This window comes from Peromyscus eremicus, chromosome 23 (genome assembly GCF_949786415.1).
Source record: "Peromyscus eremicus chromosome 23, PerEre_H2_v1, whole genome shotgun sequence".
NCBI classification, from domain to species: domain Eukaryota; kingdom Metazoa; phylum Chordata; class Mammalia; order Rodentia; family Cricetidae; genus Peromyscus; species Peromyscus eremicus.
In genome coordinates, this window is record NC_081438.1 from 9,976,148 (window position 1) to 10,002,822 (window position 26,675).

General features: G+C 48.3%; 1 protein-coding gene across 1 annotated transcript in view; it reads left to right on the plus strand.

The window, feature by feature from the left end:
- Positions 1–26,675, plus strand: part of Tbx5 (T-box transcription factor 5) — a 44,672-nt gene that overhangs the window by 16,643 nt on the left and 1,354 nt on the right. Inside the window, exon 7 of the mRNA XM_059249508.1 lies at positions 16,606–16,832. Coding sequence (XP_059105491.1) covers positions 16,606–16,832 — 227 coding nt within the window. The remainder of the gene's footprint in view (positions 1–16,605; positions 16,833–26,675) is intronic.

Here is a 26,675-nt window from a genome sequence, read left to right on the forward strand (position 1 = left end):
CCTGTGGTCGCAGTTGCTGATATGACAAATAGAAAGGGTGGGAACAAACGGAGAGACGGAATCGGGTCTGACTGAAGTGATTGAACTAGCAAAGCAGTTTGTCGATTATTCTCTCAACTTCCAGCTCGACCTGCCGCAGAGCAAGAGAATTAGAAATCACATCTCGATCCCCTTGATCAAATGTGTGTGTGTGTGCACAAGCACACAGATACACATGCATACACACACACACACACACACACACACAGAGATATACACATACTCTCTTTCTGTCTCTCTTTCCCTCTGAGTGTGTTTAGTGATTCAGAATAAAATGAAATCATGGATGACATTCTGGAAGAGAAGGAGAGAGAAAGTCAATTAGATTCGAGACATGGTCATTCAAAGAAGGGTGAAGGACCAAACACAGAGAGAGGGGTGGAGACCCCATGGTCTTGGAGTCTAAACATTGGGCTAAGAACCGTGTGCTGTGAAATTAATTTAATTAAAAATGTTATTTTATTTGTATGGATATTTTCCCTGCATATATGTTTATGTACTATGTACATTCAGCGCCTATGGAGGTCAGAAGAAGGTGTCAGATCCCTTGGAACTGGAGTTACAGATGGTTGTGAGCCGCCATGTGGGTGCTGGCAATCAAATCCAGGTCCTCTGGAAGAGCAGCAGGTGTTCTTAACTGCTGAGCCATCTCTCCAGTCCCAGGAATATTTAAATTCAATATTCCCAAAGTGCAGTTTTAAATTGGCACTTGCTGTAGTCCTAGGGTCAGAGGAGCCTGTGCCAACAAAAATCCCATCTAAGCAGAGATGGATACAACTACCTGAGGCCCCCAGACAGCCAAGTTCAGAGTCACATCCCACGCTGGTGGTGACTTTGCTACAGAGGTAGCAATGGCCACTTTGAAGCCCTGTCTGAGAGCTACAGGTGAAGGTCCAACCTGGACCATCTTGTAGAAGCCCAGGCCACCAAAGGGTCTTAGCATCGCCCACCTCTCCCATCCTTGCTACAAGGGATGGTGAATTGAAGAGGTCAGGGGACAACCTCCTTCTCCAGCCTCACCGGTCCTGAGGAGTGTATCTCTTTCTGTGCTGAGGACCGAATTCAGGCTCTTACACACGATAAGTCCATGCTCTACTGCTGAGGTCCTCTCCCAGCCTGATTCTTCTTGAGGCATCTTAGCATTCAGCACCCGTCTCCTGCCAGACTGAACTCCAACCGTCACCCTCCTTGATGGCCGCAGCCTCTTGACTTACACTGACGGCGGCCCCTTTCTCCCCTGGAGTCCTTTCCAGGCAGTCCCACAGAGAGCCTTGGAAAACAACCGGACAGGATCACTGTACACGTGAGAACCGTTCAGGTTCCTATCACTGTGGAAGGAGGTCCAGCAGACCTCTTACCACTGACCGACCACACCCTTCCCATCAGGCCCTGGTACCCCCGCTGGCTCTGTTCGCTTGGCTCATGGTAAAGCAGGCACTCTGGAGCTGTCTGATTTTTCTTTTTTCTTTTATTCTTTTTTTTTGGTTTTTCGAGACAGAGTTTCTCTGTGTAGCTTTGTGCCTTTTCCTGGAACTCACTTGGTAGCCCAGGCTGGCCTCGAACTCACAGAGATCTGCCTGGCTCTGCCTCCCGAGTGCTGGGATTAAAGGCGTGCGCCACCACCGCCCGGCTGATTTTTCTTGTTTGTAGCCCTGGGACCTGTGTTCAGTTTGTCCCTGATCTTTTCCTCCCCTTCCCTGACAGCTCTCTTCTTTCCTTTGCTAGTTTTCCCTTGCTGGGGGACCCTGCTGTTTGGAAGCTCATAGGAACAGATGTCATACAGAGGCAGGTGGAGAAAGGGCAGGTGTCTGAGTGCTAGGACGTGTGGATGGTCTAACCTGCCCTCCCCACCACCCCTACTTCGGTTTGAGTGTGTCTCTTTCTGTTCAGGCGTCAGATGGGAAAGAGGAAAAGGGAGGGGGGAGGAAGGAAGAGGGGAGGAGACTAGTCATGGCCGCTTGTCACGTGGGAGCCCGTCTCTCAGCCTAAGAACGATAGGTCTTTGTGGTCATCTGAGGAGTCGTATTGGGGAAACTGAGAGAAGGCTAGACCTTCTGGGGGATTAGACAGGGTGTGTGATCATCCAGCTCTTTGCAGGTGGCCTTAGGGACAGTGACAGAGGGAAAAAAGTGGCCAAAGTAACAGAGTTCCCAGGTCAATCCAAGCTGGGGATTACCCCTTGGTTACCCCTTGCTCTGTGTCTGTCGCTGTGCAACCTTCCAGAGACTCAATATCCCCACTTATGAAATGGGCACAAATAAGTGTAGCCTACACATTTTAAGGGTCTTGTAAGAATTACTTGGCCGGGAGGTGATGGCGCATGACTTTAATCCCAGCACTTGGGAGGCAGAGGCAGGTGTATCTCTGTGAGTCTGAGGCCCACCTGGTCTACAAACCCAGTTCCAGGACAGCCAGAGATGTTACACAGAGAAATCCTATCTCAAAAACCCAAACCAACCAAACAAACAAAACTTACTTGAGAAATGCCCCCAGGGAACCTGGATCCTAGTCCATTCTCAGGACACTTTCCCTGATTTGGGGGAAGTCTCCCTGGGACTCTGAGTTCTAACTTTGTTCAGAATTTATTTTGGGCTGCTGTCCCAGCCCCCAGGTCGCAGTAGGTAGTGACAGAGAGGCCTGTGGCTCTTGGAGTCGGCTGTGATAAAGGCCGGCTCACGGTTAATCTTGTAATTCTGTTTCCTGTCCTCCACACACTCGGTGACAGCTGACTGGAGGAGGAGGAGCAGGAGGAGGAGGAGGAGGGATGAGAGAGAGGCAGGGCTTGCTCTGGAGGCCTGCGCAGCTCTTCCACTGAGCTAGCTGGGTTCTGGACCAGCTTGGCCAAGACCCGGACACGAACCCTATTCTGACACTCTCTTTCTTCTGATGCTGTGTTTGGACAAACACAGCAGTGACTTAGTTATTCTCCAGTATTCATTTATGGTATCCAGTTACAGGAGCCATCACTGCTTATAATAAACACAGGAGAGCTGGGGAAAAAAATAAAACCACACAAATGGCCCATTTCCAGCTTCCTGTGATAGTACGCACGCACCCGGGTTGTTTAGAAAGGTGGGGACTGCCACAAAAAAGAAAAACAGCTTCTCACAGTCAGTGTTTCTCAAAGTCCCAAGAGGTGAGTGACGGGGGAGCTGACTTTAGAGGGTGCACGGACTCACCTGTGTGTCGGTGCTGAGGTCTCAGAGATGTTACTATGTAGAGAATGAGACTAAGTGGACAGGAGGGGAGGAAGGGAAGGGGAAGGAGGGATGGGGAGAGGAGGAAAGGAAGGAAGAGAGGGAGGGAGGGAGGAAGGGAGGGAGAAGGAAAGAAGGATAGAAGAAAGGAAGGAAGGAAGGAAGGAAGGAAGGAAGGAAGGAAGGAAACAAGCAGGCAGGCAAGCAGGAAGGCCGACTCCCAGATGAATGAAGGCAATGATTGGCACTTGAGGTGGGGTTGGCATCCAGAATAGATGCTGCTGCCGAGATAACTGGAAGACAGCAGCAGACCTCATGCCCCTGCGCATGCATGCCAACTCAGCCCCTAGGCAGGATTGGGGCTCCACTGTGGCCAGAGACAACCCCACACCCTGCTCCTCACTGACATTCCTGCCTTGAACTTGACTTCCGTGTCTATGGAGTATTTAGACAGCTTGAAAACACCTGGGTATTGAAGGGTGGGGAGCTGGGGCTCGGGTCAAGGGAGGTTTTGGGGAGGGGTCACGGTCACTTTTGGAAGGATAGGGGCTCAATGTGTTGAGAAGGACGGTTTTCTGGGCTGGGACAGGGAAGCAGTGGCAGGGACTTGAAGAGTAGGGTATATATTCCAAGGGTCTCAGAGGGACCTGGAGAGAAGCAGGGGCAGGGTGGTACCGTGAGAACCGCTTGTGTGAGGGACAAGGGGCATACTGAGGTTTAAAACTGCCTGGCATGCACGGAAAGACACAGCCACAGTGATGTCCCATGTTGGCTGTGCTGGGTGGTGGTGCATATCTTGTTGAGGTCACATGGCAGGTGGGTCACAGGTGACTGAGATGCAGAGCCATTATTATGAGCAAGGATGCCCTGGAGGTGGAGAGGAGCCCCCTCTACAGAGTGTGGGGGTAGAGAGGAACCCCCTTCTACAGAGTGAGGGGTAGAGGAACCCCCTTCTCCAGAGTGAGGGGTGGGTTTGAATTTGAGGCAGCTGCAGAGGCCCCTGGGTGCTCCTTGCTTTTCTTCTACAGAATGGCCATGAGCTCTGGTGGCCTTTCCGCTATAGGCTGTCCAGATTGAATGTCCCTCACCCAAAATGTTTGAGCCCAGAAACCTTTCTGAGTTGGGAATGCTGTGGATTTTGGATCATGGCATGTACACTCCACCCACGAAGATTCATTTGTGTCTCAAGGCCTTGTATACGCAGCCTGAAGGGAATATACAGTTTTCACAGTGCTGCTCAGTTCTTTGGCTTGCTTACAGTTTGTGGTTGTTTGCTGGGGACAGACCCCAGGGCCTTTGCACGTGCTAAGTAAGTGCTCTGTCATTTAGACACATCCCCAGCCCTACACCTACATTTAAATTGTTATCATTATTGTTATTATTAATGTATGTGTATGTGTGTGTGCATGCATACCATAGCGTGTTTGTGTGTGGCGGTCAGAGGACAATTTTGTAATGCTGTTTTTTTTTTTTTGTTTTTTGTTTTTTTCATTTTGTCCTTATGTAAGTCCTGGAGATGGAACTCATGTGCGACAAGCACCTTTACCTGCTGAGCCATCTTGCTGCTTTTGTATCTGCATTTTTTTTTTGTTTGTTTTTTTCGAGACAGGGTTTCTCTGTGTAGCTTTGCTTCTTTTTCTGGAACTCACTTGGTAGCCCAGGCTGGCCTCGAACTCACAGAGATCCACCTGGCTCTGCCTCCCGAGTGCTGGGATTAAAGACGTGCGCCACCACCGCCTGGCTGTATCTGCATTTTTGATGGCAACCAGTGTGTAGTTTTCCATCCAGGGGGCATCTCATCAGTGCTCAAAAGGCTTCCGGCCCTGGAGCCTTTTGGGCTTGGGAGTTCAGGATACTCAGCTTGTGTTGATGGAATCTTACCAGGGACCAGCTAATTTTGTAGGTCGACGCACTTCGGGGCTGTGATGCCCTCAGGAGTGATGCTACCTGTGCTTCTCTGCTTTTTTAATGGGGAGTGGTCCCTAAGGTAGACATGTCTAAATTTTGAGCTGTCCTCAGCAGACAGAATGGGGAAGTTTGGATCTCAGGACACAGTAGCCAGGTCAGAACCACCCCCCTCCCCACCACTGCCCCCATGCCAGTGGCAGTCTTGGAGGAACTCAGCCTGGCTACGTTATATATGAACATTGTCCTCCACCTCTGCTTGGCCTTGCTTGTATCACCTTTCCACAGTGTCCCCTTCTTAAAGCCCAATGAAAGCAGCTGGTGATGGCGCACACCTTTAATCCCAGCGCTTGGGAGGCAGAAGCAGGCAGATCTCTGAGTTCAAGGCCAGCCTGGTCTACAAAGCAAGTTCCAGGACATCCAGGGCTACATAGAAAAACCCCAACTCTCTCTCTCTCTCTCTCTCTCTCTCTCTCTCTCTCTCTCTCTCTCTCTCTCTCTCTCTCTCTTCTCTGTCCCCCCCCCTCTCTCTCTCTCTCTCTCTCTCTCTCTCTCTCACACACACACACACACACACTCATGCACACACATACACACAATAAATCAAATGACCTCAAGAAAGATCTGCAATGCAGTATATACACGAGAAAAAAAAATTCAACAATTTCAAGGGATTTGTGGGGCCGGCGCCCTTCCAAAGTTACAGTTCTTTGGTTCCTGCCTCTGTTCCTTCTGTCTGTAAGTCAGTTTTCAGCCCCTGACCACACACGTCTGGCTTTCATATGGAAGGCTTAGTGCTCTTGCTTTCTCTTGCTTGTGGCTAAAGGACAACTGAATGCCCGGTTATAGAGAAGTGACTTGAGACTTCTTTGTGTCAGCAGCCCAGACTCCCCACTCTCCTGTCTGGATTCCGGCCCCCAAGGTGGGGAGGGGGGGTGGAAACACATTTATCTCGAACAAGAGGGGGGTTGAGGTTGTGAGTGGAAAACCAGCCATGAGTGATGTTGTAAAGCTGAGGTTGCCTGCAGAGGCTCCATCTGGGATGTCGTGTAGAATGCTTGGATAGCTTCCTACTTTCTTACCTTCAGGATGGCCACTCCTGCCTTAGGGAGCTTGCCTTCTAGAGAGGGTGCTGTGAGGCACTCATTTGTCCATCCACACTTTCGCCATTTTTACTGCAGTGTGGTTGACAAAATGTTTATGTATGGAAGTGTAGAACTCAAAGCTTTGATCTACAGACCACGAAATAGCCCAATACTACAGTCAGCACGTCACCTCGCCTAACTACAGTTTTCTTTTATTCCTCTTCTCTCCTCCTCTTTTTTCTCCTCTCCCTTTCCTCCCCTCTCTCCTTCCTCTCTCCTTCTCCCTCCCCTTTCCCTCTCCTCCCTTAGGAACACCTAGTTCTCACCCCTTTGCACACTTCCCTCACCCTGAGCAGCACCATCAACTCTATGCTCTGCTGCTCAGTGTCTTCCTAGCGTTCACCCCTCCCGCACGTCTGGAGCTCCCTCTTCTCTGACCAGCCTGTCTCCACGCCTCTCGCTCCAGCCCATGGCCGCCACCACTCTACTCCCTCCTGCCAGAGGTTGGACCATTTTAGACTCTGCCTAGGAGCGAGGTCCTACATTCTATCTTCCTGTGTCTGGCTTCTCTCCCTTAGCGTAACACCCTCCAGGTTCATTCATGGTGTCTCCAGTGAGAGGAGTCCTTCCTTTTTGAAGGTTGATTGATACTCTACCGCACACATACTCTTCACTCCCTTTAGCCATTCACTTGCAGGCATAGGACATTTCAATGTCTTGATGCTGGTGACTAGGACAGCGATGGGCAAGGGAATCCAGTCACCAATCCCATCCTGTTTGGGTGCAGACCCGGCAAGGGACCTGCTGGATCATAGAGTGCTTCTATTTTTAGCTTTTGAAGGAACTCTGTCATGTTTCCCATGATGACTGTGCCAAACCGAATCCCCACCAGCGGTGGAGAGGGTTCCCTTTTCTCCACCTTCTCGCCAACACCTGTTATCTCATGTCATTTCGATAGTGGCCATGCTAGCAGGTGTGAGGTGACAGCCCCCCCGGAGAGACCGCCTTGCACTTCCGTGGAGCGTTGGCAGAGTTGACTCTTTCCTCCATTCCTGTGCCTTATTGGAGAAACCTCTGTCTAGATCCTTCACACAATTTGTATTTTTATTTAGCTCGTTATTTTGGGGTGCTGGCGGTTGATCTCAGTGCTTTGATCTTGCTCAGTGCGTGCCTTGTCACTGAGCTACACTCCCAGGCTCCCACATTCTTATCATCATCATCATCATCATCATCACCACCACCACCACCACCACCATCACCATCACCATCATCATCATCATCATCACTATGTATCTGATTCCCTCCTCTGTATTTCAACAGTATTTATCAGGCTTACAAGGAAGTTTGCTAGAAAACACTTCTCTACCTCTCCCTGGCAGTCTGTGGCTCCCAGATGGAGCAAAAGTTTTCTGTAAGTTTCTGCTCATATCACATACTTATCCATCTGTCTCTCTGTCCATTCTTCCAGGCCATCTATCCAGTCTATCCACACAGCCATCTACCCCTCTAACCCATCCATCCATCCAATGCATCCACCCCACCCCTCCACCTATCCTTCTCATTTTAACAGAAGAAATTTAAACTAAGTCACAGGAATGAGCCATTTCACCCCAAACCCTTCAGCGTGTGCATCATTAACTAAGATTCAATTTTTTGTGTTCACAGTTCTTTCTTTTATTTTAGATTTCCAGAGTGAAACGTACACATTGTAAGTTCACCTTGTGCTTTTTGACTAATGTACATAATTGTAACATCTAAACCCCTGTCAAAATCTAGAACATACCAGAAAAATCCCTTTGTTCCCCTTATTTATTAGCATATATAAGTGTGTGTGTATATATGTGTGTATATATACGTATGTGCATGTATGTATGTATGTGTATGTATGTATGAATGTGTGTGTGTGTGTGTGTATGTGTGTGTGTGTGTAGGCTCAAGGCTAATGTCAAGTGTCTTCCTAAGTTGACGTAGGGTCCCTCACTTGAATTCAGAGCTCGTTGACTCAGCTACTCTAGATACCCAGTTTGCTCCTGGGATCTCTGTCTCTGCCTCCCTCCCCCTGGGATTACAGACAGGATGCCACTCTTACTCAGCATTATTCGGATGTTGGGAATTCAAATTCTGGTCCTCAGGCTTGCTGAGCAAGTGGGTTGCCTTGCTGAGAGTCATCTCTCCAGCTTGCAAGCCTGCCGGTTTTTGAGACTGAACTGTAGGTCATCTCTGTGCAGTGTGGTATGGCAGACGTGAGGGAAGTCTGCTTGATGGACAGCCTCAGAGCTCACTCAGCCTCAGCCCCATCCAAGCTCCACTTCCCTGCTTTCCATGGAGCTTCTCCCTTGTGATGCCCTGCAGGGTGGGCCTTGGTTTCCCTTTCCTGTAAGTGGAGGAAATGAGACAAAGGGACAAAAGGAGGCGGGTCCAGGTCCCCCGTAATTTCAGAGTTGTCTTAGTAGCATTTTCTAAGACCACCTTTGGAATGTCAGACCCCTTTCAGGGGCCTGGGTGCAGACACACACCCCTCTCTCCAGAAAATTGGCAAGCCAGAAGTACTTGATCTTTGAGATGGAGAGGCAGTTCAGAGCCCGTTCAGAGCCCCTGCTAGGTGCTTCAGAATGGACAGAGTCTTGCATTCCTGTCCTCCTAGCATTCAGAAGGCTGAGACAGGAGGATCAGGCATTAAAAGACAACTTGGCTGCATAATGAGATTCTCTAACGACCCCGTCCCTCAGAAAGTGAGCCTGGGATAGAGCTCAGTTGGTAGAGTACTTGCCTAGCATTCGCAAAGCCCTGGGTTCCATCCCCAGCACGGCATTAGCCAGGCCTGAAGGGCATGCCTATCATCTCAGCCCTTGGAAGCAGAGGAAGGAGGATCAGAAGATGAAGGTCAGGGCTAGAGAGATGGTTCAGCAGCTAAGAGCACTGGCTGCTCTTCCAGAGGACCTAGGTTCAATTCCCAGCACCTACATAGCGGCTCACAACTGTCTGTAACTCTAGTTTTGGAGAATCAAGTGCCCTCTTCTGAACTCCTTGGGTACCAGGAACACATGTGGTGCACAGACACACGTGCTAGAAGAACTCTCATGCACATAAAATAAAATAAATAGACCCAATTTTTAAAATATAAATTTAAAAAATGCGTCTGGAGAGATGGCTCAGTGGTTAAGAGTGCTTGCTGCTCTTTCAGAGGACCTGGATTTAATTCCCAGAACCCACATAGTGGCTTGAAACTATATATAACTCCAGTTCCTAGGGACCCAGTGCCCTTTTCTGGTCTCCATGGAGACCAGACACACACATGGCACACAGACATACATTCACATAAAACACCCACACACATTTAAAAAACACCAGAAAACAAAAGTTGAAGACCATCCTTGGCTATATATTGATTTTGAGGTCAGCCCCCCGCCCCCATCTCTCTGCTTAAGTGTGGGGCATTCACCCAGCCAGGCCAGCATCAGAACCAGGAGCCAATTCCTGCTATTACTCTGTTTAGAGATGTATAACCACATGACCCCACAGCTGCAAGGCAAGGTTGTCCCCATCATGAGGAGAAGTCCCTGAGAGTCTTGGTCCCTCTCAAACCACACAGCCCTAGTGGGAAATTTATGTAAAGTATTTGTGCCTATCCTCCACAATGAGATGATTCTCTGCCTTTCTGCCATGAGCCCAGAGCCAAATCCATTTGTTATCTGGGCCGAGCTACATGTTGCCTGGGGTGTGCACCCCCTGAGGTGTGCCCTCCTGGTTTCCCGTGGCACCCACACATGTCAGATCAAAATAACTTCCCCAAGTAGATTAGAAGGTGAACACACCAAGAAAGCTCCCTAGGGGCTGTGTTTGCCCGGCCCATTTTAATTTGGGTCTCAGATGAAAGTGGAGAGCTCATAGAGGAATTTGCCCCACAAGAACGGGACTTTTACAGCCCTTGCCCCGCTTTGGTTGTTTAAAAATGCTGCCAGAAATTGGGTAAGCACCTACTAGGGAAAACAAAACTGAACAAAAGCCCCCACCCCACTCTGCCACCTGCTCTCGTGAAAAGGCCGATTCAATCCACCGCGGAGCAGTGGAAAACGGGTTCATTAGCTGGCGGCAGGCTGATGGTGCAGTTGGGCCCTCGGTTTCAATATTCCCTTGTAACGTTTTACAACCCAGACTCAGTGACAATGGCGTCATTCACTACCCACTCCCAGGGAACAGAATGTCAGGGGGCCTGAGTCAGGGAGGGTCTGCTCTGTGGGTTATGGCACCCAGGGAGAGCTGAGGGACCTGAGATCTGGCTTGTGTCTGGTGCCTCTGATCAGAGCCCGTTGGTGGGATGCTGGTCTGTGACAAGGGCAGCCGAGTGTCACAAACAGTGACCCTACTCTAGCCGGTCCCCAACTCTGTCGTCCTTGGCCTGCTTTGTGGGAAAGTGCTTGCCACACAGCAGGTGTGCAGGCAGAGTTCCCCATCACCACGTCCAAGTTTGTCCGCAAGAGTTTAGGAATAGAACGGACTCCGAGCGAATCCGCTCTTGGCTCTTCTCAGCTGTCTGAACTTGAATTTTCTCATCTTTATGGTAGCTCTTAAGTATTTGCATGAAATAAGGGATGGCCTAGGACCAAATGAGGGAAGACATCGAAAACAATCAGTACGGTGGCTGGAACATGGATGAGGAGACACTTAAAGAACAGTACCAATCATAGTGGTGATGATGATGATGGTGATGATGGTAGTGATGATGGTGATGGTGATGATGGTGGGGATGGTGGGGATGATGGTGGTGGTGGTGATGATGGTGATGATGGTGTGATGATGGCAATGATGGTAGTGATGGTGAGGATGGTGGGGATGCTGGTGATGCTGATGGTGGTGATGGTGGTGGTGGCGGCAATTATGGTGAAAACCTGCCCTCCATGGCCGCTGTACACACACACATACACACCCCTTTCCAACCTTTCCTCTAATTCTGTAATGCTCTGGCTTCTTCATGGGAGTCCTTAAGCTTCCGATGGAAACAACTCACATTCCTCTCCCAGGCACCAGGGTGATCCCATCAGAGAGACACTAACGGTTCCTCTGACTGACAGATCCTTTGATGGGTCTGCTGAAGAGCTCCATGGGGACCACGCTGCTGTGGTTTACTTCGGACATTTCCTTCCCCATGTCTCTCTTGCCTCACAGGATGGAGAGGGCACACTGCCTTCCCTTGCCCACAGCCCCACACTGTCAGATGGCCTTGGGACACAGCATCTCAGGCACTAAGCAGGATGTTCTTGACACACGCTGGGGATAATGTTTGAGGCTCCTTGGAGGGAATCAAGCTGTGAGGGACACGTGGTTGTTGAGGATAATATCACTTTTCCACTTCTGGAAGTGTTTATAAGACAGGGTTTGGCCTTTCTCGGGGTGAGTAATTCTGCAGTTTGGCAAGGCTGGATGGGAGAATTCCACAGAGCACACTGGTACGCTCCCTTGTAAATTCCCTCAGCCAATATTTTTGGAGGCTTATTTTCTTTAATTAAAAAAAATAACCATCCCCGTTAAACATATAAAACCCCAAACGATTTCTCCCTTCCTCCTGGAGTGCTGACAGCCTAGCGCTTGACCTCAGCAGACCCAAGCAGTATTACCGGTGAGAATTGATGGCTTTGGTGGTGTTTTATTATTGTGCCTTTTCTTTTATTCTTCTTGTTTTTTCCATTACACGGTTTGAACCACAAGGCCAGAGCTCTCAAGCTGATGCCATTCTGTTCAGCTTCCTGGCTGACTGGTGGCTGTGTGGAGCCTCCCAGCTGGGATCCGAGATGGCACAGGCCCCCAGAGGAAGCATAGTCAAGAGACTCCTGGGTGTCATGAGTGGTGGGTGTGTAGTGTCATGGAAAGTTGGCAGGCTCTTCATGTCCCTTGCCTGGCCACTGTGATGTGTTTCCTCATAACAGACAGAGGCAGGAGCCGAGAGTAGAGAAGGCTATATCCCTGGTGTGTAGAAAGGAACATTGATCCAGGGTCTCTGCTTTAGACATTGAAAGAAGTGTTTAGGAATGGTTGGGCTAGAATTCTGGTTGTGTCTTTTAGCCAGTCTGGGTCCATGGGCAAGTTGTCTCATCTCTCTGGGCTTCAACTTCCCAATCTGTAAAATGGGCACAGAGATTACAGCATCATCACAGCTTCATGGACTCATGCCTGTGGCATTCTCCAGAACCTTTAATGCATGTGGGACTTGCTCCTGAGATTATGTAGTGTACGCTTTATATTTTATTTTATTTCTAAATTTTTGGAGTTTATTAAAACTCAGGGTCTTGTACATCCCACATGAATACTCTACCACTGAGCTACATCCCTAGTCTGTTATTAATTAACAATTAACGAGTCGTGGCACTGAAAATTGAACCCAGAGCCTCAAGCTTGCTAGGCAAGTACTCTACCACTGAGCTGTGTCTCCAGCTATGTATGTATTTATGTATGTATGTATATATGTATGTATGTGTGTGTATATGTATGTGTGTATGTTTGTATGTATGTATATATGTATGCATGTATGTGTAAGTATGTATATATGTATGTATATGTGTATATATGTGTGTGTATGTATGTATGTATGTATGTATGTATGTACTTATTTATTTATTGTGGTGCTGGGAATTGAACCAAGAGCTTCATGCATGCTAGGTGAGCACTGTACCTCTGAGCTACACCTCCAGTTCCAAATGCACATTTTAATTTCCACAAGTAAACATGCATTTCAGTTGCATGAGAGGAACTGAGTTAGTACCCCCAAGCACATACTTTCCCACATGCGATTGTTCATAGCGAGACTCAACCTATTTGGATCAAAAATTACCTCCACAAATGCCTAAAGAAATATTTGATTCCAGGTTATGACAAAAAAAAAGTCCTGACGCTTGGTATTTCCTGATCCATATGTGCTTTGTATCAGAATGTGTCCCTAGCCTGTCTAGGGTGAGGCTTCTCTCGCTGAGTGTTGAAACCTATCCATATCTCAGAATACCGTGATCAACTTCATAAAACACATACTCTAGAAAGGAGACTAATCATGTTGAAATGGTTATCAAATTATTATCATTGTTATTGTTGTCGTTTCGGACTCTTGATCCTCCTGCCTCTACCTCCCACATGTTGGGGTTATAATGCAATCCACTATGCCAGGGTTATTTGGTGTTGAGGGCCAAATGTAGAGCTTTGTGCATGCTAAGCAAACAGTTTGCCAACTGAGTTCCATCCTCAGCTTGGGAGGGACCAGATTCTGAGAACCTGGGAGGATGCTGAGCAGGAAGCCACAGAGTGGATGCTGAGGCTCAGCAGGATGTGCGGGTGATGCCAAGGGGACCTGGTTTGGTTCTGCATCTCATCCTGTGATTTCAATCTTTTTTATTTTTTCATCTCCTCCCCTCTCCCCTGCCTCTCTTCTCTCTACTTCAAACAGTAGCCACCATGATCAGCACTTCCTGCGGCCTTCTCATTCTGTCTCTCAACAACCCTTTGAACTGGGAATTTTTTAAAGTGGGGGCACTTCCACTCATAGTCTCATGAATATTTATTTAAAATTTTAATTATGCATATGTGTGTGGGGGAGGGGGATTACGTACACACAAGTGCAGATGTGTGCAAACCACACAAAAGGGTGTTTGGCTCTCCTGGAGCTGGAGTTACAGGTGGTTGTGAGTTGCCTGATATGGGTGCTGAGAACTGAACTGAGCTACTGAGCCATCTCTCCAGCCCCTGAGGATCTCTTCTTTTAATTATTATTATTATTAGTGTGTGTGTCCATGAGTATGTACATGTGATATGTATTTTGGACATGCACATGCCGTAGTGTGCATGGGGAGGTCAGAGCACAACTTGGTGGAGTTTGTTCTCCCCCTTCACCTTTACATGGGTTCCAGGGATTAAACTCAGGTCTCCAAGCTTGGGCAGCAAGTTCCTTACCCACTGAGCCATCCTTCCTGACTGTGAACTAGGGACATTTATTGCACCCCTCCCCCCAACTTACAGATGGGAAAAACCAAGCCACAGAGCAGTTAGGTACAGCAGTGGGGCAAAGAGCAACTTAAAGTAATTCAAAGTTGTAATCAGGAAATCTCTCTGCTGCAGGCCACAGGAATATATCATAAAAACTCAGCTGGTTATAGCAAAGTCACTACCTGGAGGAATCAGGGAGTTCCTCCAGAGGAAGCCAAATCCCAAGGAGTTTTTGGTGTTACTTGGCTTGTTATATATATCAGCTGTCTTCTGTTATGAAAATCATGTGTGCCTTCATAGTTTTCCCAATTGACTTTTCCCTAAGAAGGGCTAACAGTGTGGACTGATCACTCTCTGGACATACACATTCCAGGTATTTGGAGAATAGCCTCAGGAAAGGCTTTCTCTGGAATCAGATTATCTCCCTTAGCCACTTTCAAGGACTTCAGGAAACACCACCCAGGTGGGTGCCCAACTTTCGAGGATAACAATGATAACAGCCCTCCTACAAGTCTCCTGACTCAAATTCCACAAGGAGACACCGCCTAGGTTAGATGGATGTTCAATGATAGCTTTACACAATTTAGCTCAGACCCTCCTTTCTTATAGCCTTACTAACTTTATAGACCTCTAACTCCTTATCTAACCACTTCTAGGAATATTTGGATAACCTTCTGCACTGACAGCTATGCTCAGCCAGAACCCCAGTTCTCAAGCCTCCCTGTAATTATCATCATTGGCAGCATCTGGCCAGGTCCATCCCCCGATGGAGGAAAGTACTTTATCAGAGATACCCTTGTACTCTCTAAGAACAGACTTAAGCATCCAGGCCACCTGTTTGAGAAGGCCTGACGGATGTGCCAATTAAGCTTTACTTCCTGCTTTCCCAAACCTTACCTCTAGTTCCAGATCTCCCTTTAACTATCACCAAAGGCATCTAGCTGTACAGGTTGCCTAGCAACTGAACACATTTTCCCCCACCCTACAGAAAAATGGCAGATAGCTTGGACAGATATGAGTCACAGGAAAAAAGGAGACAGTTTTATTTTCTCCCATTGACCTAGCAACTTATAGATTCTTAACATTTTCTACCAATCACATTTAAGACTATAGTTGAACACATAAGAGCCCTCTTCTTAGATATTACCTGAATTTAGCCTTTAGTTAATTCATTTCCCCATTGGTCACTTCCTTTAGGGTTGCAAATGATAATTAATGGTTATTGCCTCCCTATGTAATTCTTATCACCCCTCCGTTTGACCCTGGAAGCCTGGCTTTGCACTGCTAAGGGAATACTGCTTGTAAGTGTATATATACCGGGACTTCAGGGCACTGGAGGATGGAGAAGAGAAAAGAGAATGAAAGAACTAGATGGGTAAGAACTTGAGAGGAACAAACTGAGATGGGAAAGAACTGGATTGAAGGGCTAGAAGAGAGTACTAGAGGAACGAGATGGAAGATGAGGAAGAGTCAGATGGGAAAGTCCTAGCTGGGTAAGAACAAGGTGAAAAGGACCTAGATGAGGCAGAGTTAAGACGAGAGAATTAAGATAGAACTTAAGAGGGAGCAGTAGATAAACAGAGAGAAATCAGGCAAGAAAGGAGCGAGGCACAAGAACAGAACTGAAGCTGTGTATAAAGGATGTTATGCCAGAGGAATTAAAGCAAGTGGACTATAGAGCTCGGTGTGCTGAGATTCTATTTCCTGAAAATAGTCCTCGCCGTCAGTAGTTCTCTCTCCTGAGCCCCTGGGATGTATAATATTAAGGCTGGTCCCACTAATATTATACAAGATCTCTCTACAGTAGAAAGACCTAAGGCTGCACCTGACTGTCCAGGGTGGTCTGCTCTACTTGCGCAAAGATGTGGCCTTTTAAAAAATAAATAAATAAGTTGGGCAGTGCTGGTGTACGCCTTTAATCCCAGCACTCAGGAGGCAGAGCCAGGCGGATCTCTGTGAGTTCGAGGCCAGCCTGGTCTACAGAGCGAGATCCAGGACAGGCACCAAAACTACACAGAGAAACCTTGTCCCGAAAAACCAATAAACAAACAAACAAACAAACAAATAAATACTAAGAAGTGAAGTCTAAACATCTAGGCAGCACACCCAGCTTTTGAATTGGACAATTCAAAGACATGCGGATGAGCCGAAGCCGTTCCAATGCCCCGATGCCGGGGAGGGTTCTTAGGTGTACCCCTGGCTGGTTTTAGACCTACTTGCCAAATGTACAAGACATGAGAAGTGAGTTCCTGGTATGGGTTGCCAGGAGTTACTGGGCCATCTTGCTCATCAAAGACCACCTAGTTTCTCATTTGTTGACATTTCTAGTGGGTTCGCTGACACAGTGGCTCGGCAAGGAGGTGAATCTGCAGCAGAGCACTGGTGGACATGATTTCCTGTCTTCTTCCTTCCAGTAAAGAGTATCCCGTGGTTCCCAGGAGCACAGTGAGGCACAAGGTGACCTCCAGCCACAGTCCCTTCAGCAGTGAGACCCGAGCTCTCTCCACCTCATCCAATTTAGGGTCCCAGTACCAGTGTGAGAACGGTGTCTCCGGCCCCTCCCAGGACCTTCTGCCCCCACCCAACCCATACCCACTGGCCCAGGAGCACAGCCAAATTTACCACTGCACCAAGAGGAAAGGTGAGTGTGACTGATGCGTCTGCCAGTGCCTCCTCCTTTACCACGTTCCTCCTTGGGGTGGAGTGCGCAGTGACATTCATTATTATTATTATTATCATTATTATTTAAATAAGTAACAGAGAAATGATAGGAGTGATAGGAGATTCAAACCACACAGGAAAAAGTAAGAGGTTCATTTAGTATGTCTGTAAGTTCAGCCTCCTCTTGAGGAAGATGGAAAATGTCCAGATCTACTTTACAAAGTGTGTGTGTGTGTGTGTGTGTGTGTGTGTGTGTGTGTGGTGTGTGGTGTGTGTGTAGCACACATGCACACACACATACATACATAATATATACACATACATACACACATACATGCAAATATACACAGAGACACACACATATCACACACATTACACATGCATAACACATACGTACAAACAGCCCCCACACACCTCCTCTCTCTCTCACATGCATCCTCTCTCATTTACACCCCGCCCCCACACACATACACGCAGAGTCACAGCTGATTTCCACATGGCACCCCCACTTTACATCTGTGTAGTAAGGTGTCTCAGGCATGCCACAGTTCCCTTATCAAGTGAGCAATCGATGACTTTTCCCTAAGCTGTCTGAGCCAAAGGGTCAAGAAAGGAGGCTCTGTCAGCCCCTTCTGGGAGCCAGAACCATGGTGGGTAACCTGTGCAGTGGGGCTGAGATTAGTTTATCTGAACATTTGTTTGTTTCTATGTGTTTTGATACAAGGCCTCACTCTGTAGCCCAGGCTGGCCTAGAACTTGCCATCCTCCTGCCTCAGCCTCCTGAGTGTTTGTCCTCTCTGGCTTTCTCACTTTGTAAATGGGGACAGATGTCCCAGAGCACGGGAGGCCTGGTGGGCACCCAGCAGCCTGCGGCTACCCCTGAATAGGTGGCATGGAGTCACTGTGGATACTGAATCCCTGGAAGATGTGAAGAGACAGTTGCTGTGAATCACCCAGAGGGGACAAGGTGGCCTTCAGGCCATGTTCTTCAGGGTCAGACAGTGGGGTGCAGCCCACCTTTGGGAGTTGGAAGTGTTTGTGGGAATATGGGCTAACATCACCTCTGTCTCCTCCCTCTGACTCAAGGGAGACTGTACTTCAGGCTCCTGGTGGGATGTGTCTTTGGGGACTTGGCAGGAAGTTATAGGCTCGTGCATATGTTGTGTGCTTGTTTGGGGTGGGCTCAGTCAGGGGCAATTATTTTTTTCCAGAAAAGAGGGAGTGGGAGAGGGACAGAGGGAGAGAAGGAAGGAAAGAAGGAAGGAAGGAAGGAAGGAAGGAGAAGGGATAGGATGAAAGGGGGAGAGGAAGGGTAGGGGGAGGAGGAAACTATGGTTGTCTTTGAGAAGCACAAAGAATGAAGTATTGTCTCATCCATGCATCTTTCTTGGGTGGTCAGTAGTCATGATGCTGGGCATTGGACTAAACAACACGAGGAAGAAACTACTTATGCAACACCTATAACGTGACCCCCCTCCATCTTATAGTAGCCCCTCAAAGTGTCTGTCTGTGCTCCCATTTCTCAGAAGAGGGAAGTGAGCCTCAGAGAAGCGACAGGGACAGGAATCAAAGTGGGCGGTGACTTCCTGCGCCTAGGATGCCCTGTGGCTGTCCTCTCCAGCTTTCCAATGGTCAATGTCATCCACCTGGCCACCCAGCAGCTATTTCCTGAGCTCTGTCAAGTGCCAGGCAGTGTACCAGGTGCTTCAGATGGATCTGTGAGCCAGGCAGACATATTTCCCCCGCGCCCCACCCACTCCCTCCAACCGGGGTCAGTGAGTAAAGGAAGCTAACTGTCTTGTGGCTCAGACAAAGTCCTGGAGCATAAAGGCTCGAGTAAGCATCCACATACCAGTGAAGCCTTTGTTTTTTTTTTTTTTTTTTTTTTTTTTTTTAACAGCCCCTCAAATAGATAAGTGTAGATCTGGCCCCAGTCACACAGAGCCACAGGTAACCTCGTTCCCCAGGTGACAACAGCAGGTAGCTCAGAAGCCTCCCTGCGACGTGTGGGTTGTGCCTACCTAACGGCACGCACGTTTATTTTTAGCCAGACATTTTGGAGCACATCTGGGGACCATAGGGTGCCCAAACATTGGTACCAAAAACAAAAAATCAAACCCCCCCATGAAAACTGTGGTCACTCCTGCAGGTGTCCTGTGTACACAATGCCAACCGCACAGATGTTTGAAGACATCCAGATGTTTTGCAGTGTTTACTTTTTTTTTTTTTTTCCCCGACCTTTCAACCAGCTAGGGCTTTTGGACTCTTGACATTGCCACCCTCGGCCCATTTCCATGCCTGCCGCCTCCTCTCTCGATTCCTTCCTCCCAATCTTCCTTCATCCCACCAGACCTTAAACCCGAAGATCTCACTGTTGCCAGGCTCACGGCTTTGGATTTTTTTATTATTATTATTAACTAGGGCGTTCCCCTTTTCAATAACAGCAAGTACAGCTGCAGGGTACCCTTGGCAAGAGAAAAAAAAAAGGCAAAAAGGAGCCATTTTTTAGTTTTTGATCCCTTCCAGATTCATTACAAGTTTCAAAAAAAAAAAAAAAAAGGGGGTGGGGTGGGAGGGGGAGGAAGAATAATAAGAAAAAGGTCGGAACACAGTTTGGAAAATCGTAAAATTATACATTCCAGGCTTTAATACCCAGAGAGATCTGGTGCAGAACGCTCAGAAAAACCCCAAGCTGGGTTCCCGATGAACACTGGACCTGAGGATTCTCAAATTCCTCCCAGGCTTCATCACACTGTAAAGGAATTTTACCACAGGGTCCAGGCTTCAGGTTGGGCATGATCAATGCACTGTGCACAATCTCAGTGTTTGTCTGGGGGAAGATATGGTTTCACTCTTTTTATTGTCTGGGTCAAGGTTAGCTCCCCTGGTTGTAGAAAAACCTGGGGTCAAGTGTTCTAATGGGACTAGCCAAAGACCCGAGGATTCTGCTCAGAGCATATGTACAAAGAATGCCCAAGGACACTGGCAACCCGTGAACCCAGCTAATTCTTTTGAGTAACAGGGAAGTTCTTCCTGAGTCTGACCACCCAATCACAGTATTGTACTGTAGGAAATCCTGATCCCTGCATGTTTGCTAGAAGCATGGTTTTTTGTTTTATTTTTAATGTGGGGTAAAATGGTTTCCGTAATGAACTCGCTTTAAGGCAGAGCCATGACTCCAATGCTTATGCTCGAAGTAGCCACGGATGAAGGCCTGAACTGCTCCAAGCTCAGTCCCTGACTGTACATGGGGACAATCCCCAAACTCCTCCTTAGGTTTAATTAAGGAAATACCAAGTGTGGTCTCCTGTCTGTCTGCCCTGCGCAGTGAGTCAGCTCAGCCCTTGAAGTAAGAAATCTCTCACTTCAAATCTTATCTCTCTGCATAACCCGTGTCTACTCCCTTTCTCTAATTTTCTCTCTTAGCAGACTAGGCAGATGGCTCTCTGAAGGTCATCCAATGCTCAGAGGTATTTGGGTAGATTCCAGAGCTGGAAGCTTCCCAGGGCCACTTTTCAAGTCACTGATCCCATTGAGCAAATATGGTCACAGTTCCCAAGTGGGTCATATCCCTTACTGGCTGAGTTCATGCAGGGAAACGTCTGTGGCATCTCCACAGACAGAGACCCTGGAAGCCAGTGTATAGGACTCTCTCAGCTAAGGGATCTGCAGGGAGTCAGAAGATGGCTGTAATTCAGACCTTCTGAGCCACAAAACCGTAAGGACAGGTGGCCCTGGACTTTCTGCTGTTAATGTAACTCAAAAGGCTCAGCCAACACATAAAGTTGTAACACCTTACACAGAAGGATGGATGGATGGATGGATGGATGGATGGATGGATGGATGGATGGATGGAAGGGTGGATGGATGGAAGAGTGGATGGATAGATAAAGGGATGGACAGATAGATAAATAGATGGAGAAGTTGATGGATGGATAGTTAAATGGGTGAATGGATGGATAGATGAGTAGATGGGGTGGGTGAGTGGATGAATGAAAAAATAATTGGGTGGATGGATGGATGGATAGATGGATGGATGGATAGATGGATGGATGGATAGATAGATGGATGCATGGATAGAGAGATAAATGAATGGATGATGGATTTGGAACATATGTGATCCAAACTCTCAGTACTCAGGTTAAATTGGAGATACTGAAACAGCATCATAGGTCGATCTCAAGTAAAAATGAAAACACCTTGGCTCAGAACCCAAGGCACCACTATGAGTTTACCTACTGGCTTCATACTTATCTCCCCCACAAGAACACGTGTTCCTGAGAGCAGATCTCTCCCCAGCTTGCTCTCTATTTGCAGGGCCTGATGTATACTAAGTCCTCAATAAGCATGCCTTTGATGACTTCACCCCAGCTCTGTCGTTCATCACTCACCGTCGGTCATATAACCTTAGAATCTGATGTTAGTGTGCAGCATACCATTTGCCCCCAGAAGTATGAGGCTTGGGCATTTCTCCAGCTCAGGCTGTCCTGAACAATTTCGTTAAGGGAAAACCCTGCAGCTGCTTTTAAAAACACACAGCATCAGGTTGGCATGGTGGTTCGCCTGGTAAAGCACCTGCTGAAAAGCCTGGCAACCTGAGTTCGATCCCTGCCTGACACCCACACGAGGGAAGGCTGGAACCAACTCCCTCAAGGTGTCCTCTGAATTCTACCCGCTTACCATGGTAAATGTTCACCCCCACACCTCTACATACATACCCATGCACACAAAATGAACACATGTAAAACACTTAAAACAAACCTCAAAATAGCATGGGGAATAAGAATCCAGCACCCCTTCCTCCTTGATAGCCAGGGCTGTAACTGCCTTTGCTACATCTTTGTTTGGGTCCGTTTGGTTGCTAGTGAGAGGCGGGTGAGAACGGAGAGGAAAGAAAGATAGACAAGTGCTCTCTCGGATCCTTGGGTCCTGGATTTGATGGAGTGGCATTGATAAAAGACCTTCCCAGCTTTTTTTTTTTTTTTTTTTTTTTTTGACTCCATCCATTGGGAGAGATAGGCTGGAGACAGTCGGGTCCAAACACAAGGATAGGTTGCTGGCCTGCAGGGCCCTTTTGACATTTCATGGGGCCTGGATCCTGGGCCGACTGGAAGGCAGCCTGACAATGAAGGGAAGTCAGATAGCAGGGCCAGGCCGGGGCCAGGGGGGAACCACCCACGGAGTTATCACTCCTAGGGAGTCCCAAACTGGAAGGAAGCCTCCCTGATTCCTTATCTCCTCACACCGTGGGGACTGATGACGAATTGCCTTCTGACCCCACTGGCTTCCCTGTCACCCAATTTGGGGGGTGGGGGGTGGGAGTGTAGAAGGTGGCAAGGAGGGCAGAGGTTTCTGGGAAGACCAGAGGCTTTCTGCGGAGTATACACCGCACTCCCCCTGTACTCCAAGTCCACTGGCTTCACTGGGGGATGTTGGGTCAGGCCTCTCTCACTAACTAGGAGACTTTGGGAAAAATTTCTCCATCTGCCCGAGCTCTGGTGTCCAATCTGAAGGGATAGAGGGGGATGCGTTTTCACATTCTTATCTCCAGCCAGTCCCCAAGTCCTGGTGCCACTCACTTCTCCAGCTCTGAGCCACCATGGCGGGCCCTCGCGGCCTACAGTCACCTCTCAACAGGTGTCTGATGTCATTCCTGTCCCCTCCTATCTCAGCAGCAACGTGAGGCTGCTAAACACAACATCTAGCCGTGACACATGCAGGCTGCTGACCCCCTGATGGCCTCCCATTGGTGTTCAGATAACGTTTGGGTCAGTAATGGAAATGGCTGAGGAGGCATCCAGCTGGCCCTGCCTTTCTCTCTGGTCTTCTCTGCTCTTTGCCCTTTGCTTTGGGCACCTACATCCTAACCTTCTCCAGAAAGGGTGGACACCCGCCCTCTCCCCTCCCCTTCTCCTAGCTGCCCCCCCCCACTTTCCCTGATCCCACACCCAGTCTGTTCTCCCAACCTCACATCCATTAGCAATCTGCAGCTGTGTGTGTATGTGGTGTTCATGTTTGCAGGTACGCGTGGGTACCCTTGTACGTGGAGGTCATGGAGGACAGCCTGGGCTGTCACTTCAGGTACTCAGCCATCCCAGTAGCAGACCAGGCGCTTCCCATGCATTCTCTCATCTCATCCCCTCATCCACCTAACTGGTTGGACTCGCCCTTATCCACAACCTGTATTAGAGCTACTCAAAGCCCAGAGAGGTGAAGCGATTTGCCCGTGGTCACCCAGCAGCAAACCGACAGTGGTTACAACCCTCCCTGCATCAGGCGGCCCCCTACTTCAGACCTGCTGCGTTGATTCTAAGTACATCTAACCAATCGAAGAGGTTGGCTCTGGCTTTTGTGGCCTTCCCACCACATCCGCGCAGAAGAAGGTGTGGCTAAGGGCTCTGCGGGGACTATTGACCCTAAACGGGCTTTGATTTGCTTCAAACTCCTTCCTACCCTCTCTTTTCTTTAGGTCTGGCATTAATTTAATCAGCAGAGCTCCCTAATGCAAACCTGCTGAGCTCTTTATCGCCATGTATGACCAAGTCTCCACTGCAGTCTCCCTCAGGAGATGACATTTTGAGAGTGTGGTTTGATGGTAACGCCAACCAGAGAGTGTGGCGCTAAGAGATACAGGGTATTGAGGGTGCAAACCGGGATTAGCTTCCAGTTCCACCCTTATGCGCCACTGGCTAGCCAGGTGCAGTGGGGTTTACCTGCAATCTCACTACTTGAGGAGCTGAGGCAGACAACTGAGAGTTCAGAGCCAACCTGGGCTACGCCATGAGTCTGAGGCCAGCCTGGGATACACAGTGAGATTCAGACCAGCTTGAACTCTATAGAAAGTTTGAGGCCGGCCTGAGATATATGGTAAGACCCTGTCTTAGAAGAAAAAAAAACCCCACCATCCCTTTCCTGTGCCTCAGTTTACCACCTGTAAGGAGAGTTCCCCGTACCTACATTGGGAGAAGACTTACTCAGAGACCAAGACAAGAGAGGACCCTTTTAGCCATCACACCAGGCAGGAGATGTTTGAACAGGAACCCCTCCTTGGATACTCTTTCCCTCTCTGAGAGCTGTGGGAACAGGCACGCTTGCCGCATCTGGTATCCAGCCCACCCGGCAGTGGATGTGTGGGGGAGTCAGGCTGGGGGCTGTTGGGGTGACATTGTTCAGGCCTTAGAAATCCAAGGAGTTTGAGGGTTTGGGTCCATCTGGAAGTCAGGCATCCTCCCCAGGCAAGGACCAACGCCAGCACGTCTCTCCTTTCCAAACACAAGGATGGGGCAGCCTGGGCTAGTCAGTCAGAACATGTTTCCTTCCATTGGGAAGCCTAGCTCCTGAGAATTCTAGTACAGCAGCTGTGGCAGGAGCGCCTGGGGACCAGTGGCTTAACTCGAGGTCCAGAAACAGGGTCACTAGACTTCTGCTGGTGCTGAGCGGGCACTGTGGAGTGAGAGGCAACAGTCCAAACAATTGCCCCTAACTGAGCCCACCCCAAACAAGCACACAACATATGCACAAGCCTATACTTTCATGCCAAGTCCCCAAAGACACATCCCACCAGGAGCCTGAAGTACAGTCTCCCTTGAGTCAGAGGGAGGAGACAGAGGTGAAGTTAGCCCATATTCCCACAAACACTTCCAACTCCCAAAGGTGGGCTGCACCCCTGATGTCTGACCCTGAAGAACACGGCCTGAAGGCCACCCTGTCCCCTCTGGGTGACTCACAGCAACTGTCTCTTCACATCTTCCAGGGACTCAGTGACTTCCAGTATCCACAGTGACTCCATGCCTCCTATTCAGGGGTAGCCGCAGCCTGCTGGGTGCCCACCAGGCCTCCCGTGCTCTGGGACACCTGTCCCCATTTACAAAGTGAGAAACCCAGAGAGGACAAGCACTCAGGAGGCTGAGGCAGGAGGATGGCAAATTCTAAGCCAGCCTGGACTCCAGAGTGAGGCCTTGTATCAAAACACATAGAAACAAACAAATGTTCAGATAAACTAAACTAAACCACGCTGTACATGTTACCCACGATGGTTCTGGCTCCCAGAAGGGGCTGACAGAGCTTCCTTTCTTGACACAGACCCTTTGACTCCTCACCTTTCTTTCCCTTCCCTCTTCATTTCTTACACACACACACACACACACACACACACACACACACACACACACACACACACGAGATCAAATCTGGAGCAAGAGCTCTGTCATTGGACTACATCTCCAGTTCCATATGTAGTTTGTCAGCATATGTTAATTAGAAAGAGATCAGAAGATGAGAAACGATAATCTCCGATTGGGAGGGTTAAATTCCTCCCGAGGAATGGGTGTGTTTGAGATAATGGCTTGACAGACACCTCCAGGTTTGGCTACTTTGAAGGAAGCATCTGGCACAGTTAGAGACCAGGTCTTCCAGGAGAATGATGTGCCGGGTTGGGGATTTAGCTCAGTGGTAGAGCGCTTGCCTAGCAAGCACAAGGCCCTGGGTTCGGTCCTCAGCTCCAAAAAAAGAAAAAAAAAGATCCTCCGAGAATGATGTGCCATGTTGTTCCTGCTATGAGAGATATTCTTTAGGTTACCAAGGGACTTGGGACATCAATCTTTCTTTCTTTCTTTCTTTCTTTCTTTCTTTCTTTCTTTCTTTCTTTCTTTCTTTCTTTTTTCTTTCTTTCTTTCTTTCTTACTTTTTCCTTTCTTTCTTTCTTTCTTTCTTTCTTTTTTCTTTCTTTCTTTCTTTTTTCTTTCTTTCTTTTTTCTTTCTTTCTTTCTTTCTTTCTTTTTCCTTTCTTTCTTTTTTCTTTCTTTCTTTCTTTCTTTCTTTCTTTCTTTCTTCTTTCTTTCTTCCCTCCTTCATTCTTTCTCTTCCCCTCCTCCTCTTTCTCCTCCTCCTTCTCCTTCTTCCTTTTTTTATGTTGAGAGTTTTGGAATGCATACATGTGATATGTTTTGACCAAATCCACTCCCCCATTCTCTCTTCAATTTAATTTTGTCATCCAGTGAGGTCCGAATCACTAACCTGCCTCAGAAGTGGTGAGATGGTGTTTGGAGGGCAGACTCCCCACCCCACCCCACCCCACCCCCTGGCAACACACTAACAGAAGAGTCAGATGATTCCTACCCAAAAGTGTCTGGGGTTCTTAGCCTGAGGACTGGGTGTTAGGAAGGTTTTGGCCTCCCTGAAAGTTGAAGAAAACTGTGTGGATGAAAATTTCAAAACGTGCTATTTCTGGGAATTCTTCTAGGAAATGACCCACCCCAGTATACTGGTTAGCTGCCAAGAGGGCCAACAGTCCCAAAGTGCCTAATGGAGACTCTTCTGAAGATGAGTTATCTCCATTACCGAGACTAACTAGTGCACAGAGGAGGGACATGATCCAATTCATAAGACACAGAAACACAGGGATTGGAATTGACTCAGCAGCTAGTAAAGGAGATTTGTTCCAAATTACATCCATCCACCCACCCATCCACCTATCGGTCTATTATCTAGCCACCTATCCATCCATCATTCATCCATTCATCCATCTAGCTGTCCATCCATCCATCTCTCATCTATCCACCCATTCATTACCCAGACACTATCCAGCTACCTGTCTATCATCAATCTACCCATCCATCTGTCTACCATCCATCTACCCATTGACCCACCTATCAATCCATCGTCCATCCACCTATCCACTGCACGGGATATTTATTGTTTCCTTCATGTACCATGACATTGATGAGCAGATACTTTATAGTGAGACAGCTGGACAGATCACTAGTCACAGATCCACCATTATCAGCCACCATCAAAGGCCTTGGGCAAGCCTCTTAACCTCTGT